The sequence below is a fragment of the Lathyrus oleraceus genome, chromosome 2 (assembly GCF_024323335.1).
Source record: "Lathyrus oleraceus cultivar Zhongwan6 chromosome 2, CAAS_Psat_ZW6_1.0, whole genome shotgun sequence".
Classification (NCBI taxonomy): Eukaryota; Viridiplantae; Streptophyta; class Magnoliopsida; order Fabales; family Fabaceae; genus Lathyrus; species Lathyrus oleraceus.
The window spans coordinates 380,628,692-380,638,176 of record NC_066580.1 but is presented as its reverse complement, the minus strand read 5'-3'; the positions used below and the strand labels follow the sequence as shown (position 1 = coordinate 380,638,176).

At 34.9% G+C, this 9,485-nt stretch overlaps 1 protein-coding gene across 2 annotated transcripts; it reads left to right on the top strand.

Moving 5' to 3' along the window:
* The first annotated feature begins 3,077 nt into the window (after positions 1 to 3,077).
* LOC127119605 (uncharacterized) lies at positions 3,078 to 9,283 on the top strand. Of its 2 annotated transcripts, none has more exons than XM_051049866.1 (7): positions 3,078 to 3,249; positions 5,413 to 5,516; positions 5,779 to 5,808; positions 6,048 to 6,149; positions 6,568 to 6,675; positions 8,905 to 8,959; positions 9,083 to 9,283. In XM_051049866.1, exons 2-7 carry the CDS (start codon positions 5,425 to 5,427, stop codon positions 9,149 to 9,151), a joined length of 456 nt encoding a protein of 151 aa, XP_050905823.1. In that variant the 5' UTR covers positions 3,078 to 3,249; positions 5,413 to 5,424; the 3' UTR covers positions 9,152 to 9,283. The 2 variants fall into 2 exon arrangements, with proteins under 2 accessions (XP_050905823.1, XP_050905821.1); XM_051049864.1 differs by having other exon boundaries at positions 3,078 to 3,261.
* The last annotated feature ends 202 nt before the right edge of the window (positions 9,284 to 9,485 follow it).

Below are 9,485 nucleotides of genomic sequence, written 5' to 3'. Positions count from 1 at the left end.
AGGACAAAAAAATTTGACGCACATTTGTGACCTGGACTAAACTTCTCCTCACAGTTAAAACACAAACCCTTCTCATGGCGGAGAGACATCTCCGTAGGTGTCATTCATTTGAAATGTGGTACGGGTGGTTTGGGGTTATTTGGAAAACGGTTATGTGACGCAGCAGGGTTATGAAGTATACCTTTATTGCGAGCAGATCTGCGAGCTTTATGGAGTTTCTCTTCCTGCAACCTGGCCAAAGCAGCAACTTGGATAAGCGATAGTGGTTGTAACGCTTGAACCTCGCGGAGAACGTCTGGTGCAAGCCTTGAGATGAAGCAGCTTAAGAGAAAGCTCAGTGGGAGACCCACAATACGATTTGCAAGCGTCTCAAATTCTGTTAAATATTCATTGACCGACCCTTTCTGAGTGAGTTTGAACAATGCGCCCTTTGGATCGTCGTACTATGACGGTGCGAAACGGGCCTCGAGTGCGTGCAGTAACGCTAGCCAACTGGTAAGCTGGCCGTTGTGAGACATCCATTGAAACCATCCGAGAGTCGGCCCTTCCATGTAGAAGGATGCAACTGTCAGCCGTTCTGCTTCCGGCGTATCGTGATACTCAAAAAATTGGTTGACCTTGAAGATCCAACCCAAAGCATCTGTTCCATTGAAGCGAGGCACGTCGAGCTTCATACGGTGAGGTTTATTGGAGTTTTGGGGTGAGGTGTAGGACGGAGATCCGTTACCGGGGAAGTGAGATGACGTGTCGAGGGAGGAGAGTTTGCCGAGAATGTCATCAATTTTGGAAGCAAGAAGTGTTTGTGAATTGGTAAGAGCAGTTTGATTGGTGGTTAAACGGGAGATAGTTTCGTCGATAGCTTTCGATCGAGCGCCGCCAGCCATGGATGAGGTTCAATGAAAGCACCAAATTTGTTAGGTGCAGTGATAAATCCTAGAGTTCGAGGAACTAGGGGTCTCCAGAAATAACAGAGAGAAAGAGAATTTGGATAAAATCTTGCTTATTTCATTCATTCCTTACATGTCAATATATAGAATAGTTTTAGGATAGCAAACGCGGAAATAACGGAATACAAAATAAGGAAGATCTAGAGAATATTGCTGCAAGATTTAGGTGAGCCACTGATAAGCCGCCACCTCATTTCCTCCTAACTGAATTTGTTGATTTATCATGTGATGAAATCTTCTAGATACTTTGGCATGTGGACTTCTCTCTTGGGCCTTCCCATTGCAACATCATGGGCCACTTCCACTGTGTTTTCTTCAGCCCATTTGCTATCATACGACAACGAGCCCACCACAAACACATAATTACTCCTTCCCTCCATGTTCTTTTCCATTCTCGCTGCTGCTTCTTCCAACTTCCGGCCATCACCACCATTGAGTTTTCACAACCTCACAAATACTTTTTAAAATAGAACCGCAAGCTTCAACATCTTCACAACTCCGTTTCTGACAAACCTTCATACACAATAACAACAAGCTTTTCATTGCACGACAACAACTACAATGTTTCTTCCGCGCTAACTCGACGATTTGGTAACAGTTTCGTTCAAGAATATTGTTGTGTTTTGAGTTCTCTTATTATGTTTCTTTTCATGATATTTGTACACTGATTATATGCATGTGAACCTTGTGTGTGCTGTTAGGACATTATTGTGTATGCTGATTCGATTGCGTTGCATGTTGATTTGCTTTGTTTTGAGAGTGTTGTAATAAACTTGCATCAATGTAGTTTGGTTGTGTTGTTTTACTTCTTTTGCTTCTTGTGTTGTAATAAACTGTTCATTGAACCTTGTGTTGTTTTACTTCTTTTGCTTCCAATGCGACAAATTGGATTGAATCCATGGTTTTGATGTAGTTCATACGTCGTTATGCTGTTGATTTTTTTCGACACATTGATATGATATTTCGCCGCATTATGGTCTTTACGTGCGACATTCCGCTCTCGTTGTCGTTATGTATAAACCAACTTTGATCACATGTAAATTTGAATTGAATTCTATGTGATGCACCCTCTATTTTTATTAGATTAACTAGTTTTATTCCAATTAATTAAATTTTATAATTAAGTTTGATTAAAAATGTTAATGATTAAATTAACCGCTTAATCATGATAATCATTTTTAATTATCCTAATTAATTAATTCGATTATATCTTAATTAATTAACTTCACCTCATCCATTTGATTGTTTGTTTGTTTTCTCAATCGTACATTTTATCCATTATTAGTCATGATTTAATTATGCATCGTTGATCATCTTGGTATTTAACTAACAAGTGCTAATATTGTAAATGAACTTTTCAAATTCAAAAAAATCTTGGTCCAATGCCAACTAGCTGATCAAAATACCTTGGTCCAACGCCAAGTCATCCTTCCCAAACTCGATTAATTTTGTATCGACTTGGGCGTAAATCCATTTCATAGTTTCAACGACTTGAAAGTTTCTAATGGTAAAAGAGAGACAAAATTTCTTCTTGAATATGATTTCACCATATTTGGCCGCTACTATGTGTACCTTCTGTGGTATGCCACACGAGAAAGTTGACGACATATACCAAAATTATAGACGGAAATTTTAAGAGAACTATTTTTTAAGTGACAATTTTTTTATAAAATTAAAATTAAATGATATATTATTTACAAGAAACATTCAATGATGAGTTATTTACATCGAAAAAAAACATATTTAACCCTAATAATAATAATAAGAAAAAAAAAGATATACATTAACAGTGTAAAATAATTTTACACTATCAACCAATCACCACTATGTATTCTATCAAGTCACCTTAATATTTATAAGTTAGTAATATGATATAACTGATAAATAAATTCTCATTGATAATATAAAACTATTTTATACTTTCAGATGCACTACCTTTAATAATAATAATAATAATAATAATAATAATAATAATAATAATAATAATAATAATAATAATAGATAAATTCTCATTGATAATATAAAACTATTTTATACTTTCAGGTGCACTACCTTTAATAAATAATAATAATAATAATAATAATAATAATAATAATAATAATAATTAAAACCCTAAAACAACCAAACAAAACGCAGCAGCTCATCGAAAACAACAAAATTTCCCCTTTGCTATTTTGTTGAATCAGAAACAAACAATTCGGTGTGGACTTTGAAGTGACACTCAACTCAATCCACCGTACAAACGAAAAGCTCGCCGGGAAACTCGCCGGAGTACCTCGTTGACCGCCATAACAGTTAGAAGGTCCGCCACAAGGTTTTCCTTTTATATTTTACTTTTCGGATTTTTATTCCCCAGTGCGATTTGTGGCCGCCATAAAATTTGTTATACGTTTTCATGAATTTGTGAATCAATTTTACTCTGCATAGCTTCTCTTAATTTTTGTAGTTTTTATGAGTAGAAATGCACATTTTTTATTTGTTTACGGTATATAAACAAGATCATAGGTCGTTTTGTAAGTTAATTAAATATGTAATAATCCATTTCTTTCCTTAGCCAATCATAATTAAATATTGTTATAGATTTCTACTGAAAATCTACATCATATGCTGGTTTGCGCTTGATATCCCAACAAGAGTTCTGATTCAGGCTATGTTTGGATATCATGAAATGTTCTGAGTGGAATGGAAAGGAATGGAAAGGAATGGAAATGAGCAAAGTGGAATGGAGCATAGTGGAGCGGAATGGAAAAGAGCAGAGTGGAATGGAGCATAGTCGAGTGGAATGAAGATTTCATTCCATCGTTTGGGTATTTTCAGACGGAGCCAGGTAAATTTTTCATAGGATGGTAAGTGATGGAATAGAATGGAATCCATATCACTCCATACCACTCGGTTCCATCCGATTCTAATTGATCCAAACAATGGAACTTCATTCCATACCATTCCATTCTTTCATATTCCAGCAATCCAAACATACCTGAAGGTTGCATTGTGAATAGAAACTGATAGTTCGACGCGGTGGATTGTGAATAGTATTGTCTGCTGTTCATTTGATTGAACGGTTTGATTGTAGTTTTGTTTGGGGCTCGGGTGATTTAAGGCATTTTAACTATGACCTGGAACTGGAAGTATCAGTGGTTTGATGCCTGGTTCAAATTTTAAAACTTTGGATTCAATATGCTAATCCAATTCCACCCTTAACTTTGACAAATCACCTTTGAAACTTTTTTCATCTCTTTCTCTGACTCAACAATTTCATGCTTAATTATTGAACTCAAAATTTTAGTCTCCTTTCGCCCCTCTCCTCAAGCTTGTTCATATTTGCTCATTTTCTTTCCACATAGCTTTTCAAGTTTAGAACAAACTTCATATACGGGTTTGCATTTTAAATTAAATTTTATTTGCTTTTTTTTTTTTAATTTTGTGTGTGTGAGTTTTGATGGGTAGGAGTTTTTTTTTAATAGCATTGTATTATCAGGCTTTGAAATGCTGCAATAGTTATTTAAATATTATTATATTGAGATTAAGATAGATGACAAATACTACATTTTATTCCTATTCATTAGTTAGTGATTTTTAGTGGTTTACCTAGTCACTACTTGACCATTGTTTGAGCTGTAAAATTAATTTTCCGGGTCTGTACCAAATAAAATTAATTTTCCGGGTCTGTAGAACTTTCACACTCTAGATTTGTTTCAAAATTTCATTCAATGAGTCATTTGATACAACTTAGCCATGGTAGTCAAAATCGCGACCCTACTCGTAGGATCGTACGATTTTACGATCTTGCAACTGCCCATTGCAGTTTCTGTTGAAAAACCCTAAAAAAGTTTTTTTTTAAACTTGAAAAAACTCTTCTCTGCCTAATAACTAGGATAAATGATAATAACTAGGAATAATCAATACTCAGCCACCCAATAATTAAGGATTTATTCAACTTCCCAAAATACATCATGATTAGTGTAACTTCCCAAAATACATTTATTCATTCCAATTCATTCACGTTAAACTCTTTCACACTATCTCACTCAATATTTCATTGAGTGATTTTGACCAACTCCAACATGAACTGTTTGAAAATTGAGTGAATTTTCATTAAGTTTTTCTTAGAAGTTTTCAATTGTTTTCAATTGTTATTTGCTACTGTTTTGAATGTTCTGTTGTTTTGAATTGTCTTGAATTAGTTTCAGTGAATATTATCCTATGGAATTTCAGTTTTTTAAAGCAATTTTAGTGTTATTTGAATTTTATTTGTATATTATGTTGTGTCATATGCATATTATTAATCTATATGCAAAATATATATAAATTTTTCAATTTGATAGGATCTTACGATTCGTGTTACGATCCCTGATTCACGATCTAATCACCCCAATCCGATCTTGCGTAGGATCTCGAGTCTGACTACCTTGAACTTAGCTAATACATATACTAATTATTCCTGATTGACTTATGCTTTTATTAGGACTCTTATCATATGGACAATTTATGCCAGCAGAAAATACAAAAGTATGAAGAATTTGTTGATAAACGCTTGAAACCTGATCTTCTTCATGCTACTGCTCAGAGGTAGTGTTTACTTTGAAGATTTTATTCTTGGTTGTTGCAAATAATGTGTAATGCCCTAAATTTGAATGCTGATGCCTCTATTATCTTCAAGTCTTTCTAGTTCTAGTTAAAAATGCATGATGCCTCTGAGTACATGAACTTATATCTGAGATCACGAATAATGCACTTGCAAAATGGATTAAATAAGGCATTTCTACATTGCAGGGTTGCTTTGTTTATTTCACGTTTCAGAGGACTTATTTTTCTCATTTCTTTGTTACAGGGACACGGTCTTTGAACAGCAGAAAATTTTGTATCCTTTTTCACTTTTTTGCATACTACTAGGATCAATTAGTATCACCATCATAATGACATATTTCTTAACACGATAAATTTTGTATCATCCATTTCCCATAAAATCCACAGTGCCCGTGTAAATTATACTTGTAGGTTGAGTTTGGAGACTAGCACAAATTGAATTAGTACACATTCAATGATGCATTCAGTGAAGTACTATTGTTCTGTCTGAATACACTTGACTTGTTCACTCAGTGCTGATTTGCGAAGAAACATTGAAAACCTAGAGAAAAATAGTGTAACCAGCCTGAGAACTATGGTCAATCTTGGATCTGAGGTGTACGTGCAAGCAGAAGTGTAAGTCATTAACATTTCAGCAACCTGATTTGATAATTAGTGTCATTATTTCTTTCTTTTAATTTCACACGTTCTTGATTTTTTTTGCGAATTTTGTCAAGTACATTAGTATTTTATCACCAATCTATGTGATCAAACTTATTTTTCTTTCGTTTATGGTATATGATCTTTATAACCATCAGTCATCACCATACTGTAAAACTATAAGACTTGTGCTATGTTGCCCAATTTGTGTCTAGACACTTCCCTCCTCCTATCCAGGAAACAATCAATGCCTTCGGCAAAGTGCTAAACCTCTCATCAGCAATGCTAGTGCTTTTTATTTGTACCTGTACAATGAAATCTCTTTTGTCTTCAGTCCATGGAAATGCACTTTATTTATTTATTTATTTTTATATATTTGTTTGAAACTTTACAGGCCCAATACACAACACATATTTGTAGACATAGGTATGGGATTCCATGTCGAGTTTACTTGGTCCGAAGCTTTAAACTACATAGAGAAAAGGGAAGAAACGATAGCCAGGTATAATTTTTTTGTTTAACATGTATTGTCTTATTGAAACTGCAAAAGTTAATCTAGCACGACAGAGTGTGTTTGAGATTTCTTAAATGCGAAATATTGGTTAACTTGCTCCAGTCTGTTAAAATACATCATATATATAGTGAACTAACTATAAATAACTGAGTTAGTTGGTCTAACTACCATAACAGAAAAATACAGTAATTCCCGTACACACCTGACAAGCACACTGAGTTTGTAAATAGAAGTTGAAGTTTGGGTGGAGAAAAAGCTTTGGTGAGCAGACCAGCTCACTGTTCCTAAGCAGGAACATTAACTACAGTGAGCTGCTTTCTACGCTCTATTCATATGCTTAGCCGGGAATGCAAAACCGGATTATGAGCCAAGATAATGACAATCTAATTGTCACAAAACACTGGGACTAGATAAGGTGTTTGTACCCAAGTCTGCCTCCATGCTAGAACTTGCCACAACTGATAATTTACTGGACCATCAGATTAGGCCCAATTTAGTAGCAGCTCTTTATGTGGATCTTGGCTATGTTGTCAATAGTGGTCCGTATCTCCGTGACAGCAGCGGAGCAAAGGGTGTCCACCCACCCCCGCGCGATGGAGCGTCGCAAAAGGGAGTAGGGGCTGTTGCAACCGCCCTGCGGAGCATTTCACCTTCAAGGCGGCTATGCAGACGCGAAAAAAGAAAGTAAAATCCCAAAATACCCAAATATGCAAGTTTCTTTCTCTGTTCTGTCGTGCAATGAACCACTGTCCCTAGGCTCCATCCATGCTGTGAAGAAGATGGGAAGAATCAGTCGTAGTAGAAATGAAGGCTGGGATACATATTAGGGTTACGTAGCTAATAACCTAATGGGCTTGTTTTTTTTGTTTGCGAGGGCTACTTTTACCCCCACATTTTTCTTAATAACTGTATCCCTCTTGATTTACCAATCCAGACAAAAACTGTTTTTTCTCACATTCGGATGGGTTAATCCGGAAAAAAACAGCATTTTTTCTCCGTCCAGACAAACACTGTTACAATACATCTTATACTGCAGTGAACTAACTAAAATAACTGTTGGTTGGTGTAACTACTGTGTCAGAAAAATACAGTAACAGAGAAACTACTGGTCTCATACAGTAATAAGCTTGTGGTCCAAGATCCTTATGTTTCTTGTGTCCAACATATTCTGTAAAATTAACCACCATAAATTTGATTCATCCATCTTTTTAACTTGTAAAAATTCACAGAGCACTTGGTTTTCTTTAGTTATACTATTGCAATGTTCTGTGGTCTGGGCGGTAGGTGTATGTGTATCAGATTCTATTCAATTGGGATTCTTATCTTGCATGTGCAGAAGGGAATGGCATGACAATTTTTGTATTTTTCCTTCCTACTCATTTATCTGTCCTCCCATAATATGATTTGGACATGTTTGGGCTGAAAACAGATGATTGATATGTGCAGTATAGATTAGTCAAATCATTGTTGAGTTATATCATCTCAACAGCTCGAGAGTAGTAGATAGTTTTGAAAGCTTGACTAACAAATTACAAATATCTGTTTAGGCATTTTGGGCAATAATTGAATCGTTAAGCTCACTGAGTGACAAATTAACAATTCATATGAGCAAGTAATATAGTTAGGCTTAAATGCAGATTTGCTCCCTCCATTTTTCCTCGTTATCGATTTGGGTCATTGTCATGTCATCAACTGAGTTGCCACATAAGCATCCCACTTGTCATATCATCAAAAAAATTCCCCAAAATCCAAAGGTGGAGAACAAAATCAGGCAATTTAAATATTGAGGGACCAAAATAGTGCATTTAAGCTGTATAGGCTTTAAGCCATATATTTATATTACAACATTGGGTTAGGACTTATTTCAACTAGGTGAGGTTGCTATATGCTTATGTCGACGCAATAAAGTCTTGCAGTGTATTTTTATTCACTCTAATCATTAATTCAAAACATCAGACATTAACTTTATAATGATACACGGAAATTTGTTTTTGAATGTGAACTTATTTAGCCCCCACAATATAAAATTTCTCGGTCCGTCCGTGTCCGCACTGCTATCCAAGATTAACAACATAGCTTTCGGTAACTCTTATGCCCATCTTAGGACAAATTTATCTCTGGCCTTCTATTATCATCTATTAAACTGATTGATTAATTCCATTTTATTGTTGAAAATATTGTTGAAAATTCATACTTATGAATCACTTTTGTATGCAGGCAGATAGAGGAGTACACTAAATTAATTGCTTCAATCAAAGCTCAAATTAAACTGGTACAATCACTCTGTTTTCTTCTTTTAATTGAATACCTGATGCTTGCTGCTTGTACTCCTTTTGTGTAAGGGATGCCTTTTGTTAAATTTTAGAGTTGAGAACTTTCAATTGTCTCAATGCAGGTTTGTGAAGGGATTCGAGAATTACTTGAATTTCCAGCTGAGAAACCCTCACCACAACGGATATTCTGAAATTTACAGAGTACAGACCAAGCTGCTTATTTTAGAATTTGTCACCACAGCGGTGAAGAAGAAATGCAATTATGTTTAAAAAAACTTTGATATTTATCCTTTAATGAGAGATTGCATCTTTCTTTGATCTTAGTTGTCTTTGTAATTAATTTTTGTTCAGTGTAGTTTAGTATTTTGATGACCAAACATGAACAAAAACATTAACCAAACACCCAAGTCCTTACTTCTATGATTTTCTATAGTTAAAATTTGAAAATTAATTTATATTACTTTTGCTAGAAAAATACAAATGGGCCTATTTACTACTTTTGGCTTTATTATATTTTTTATTTAT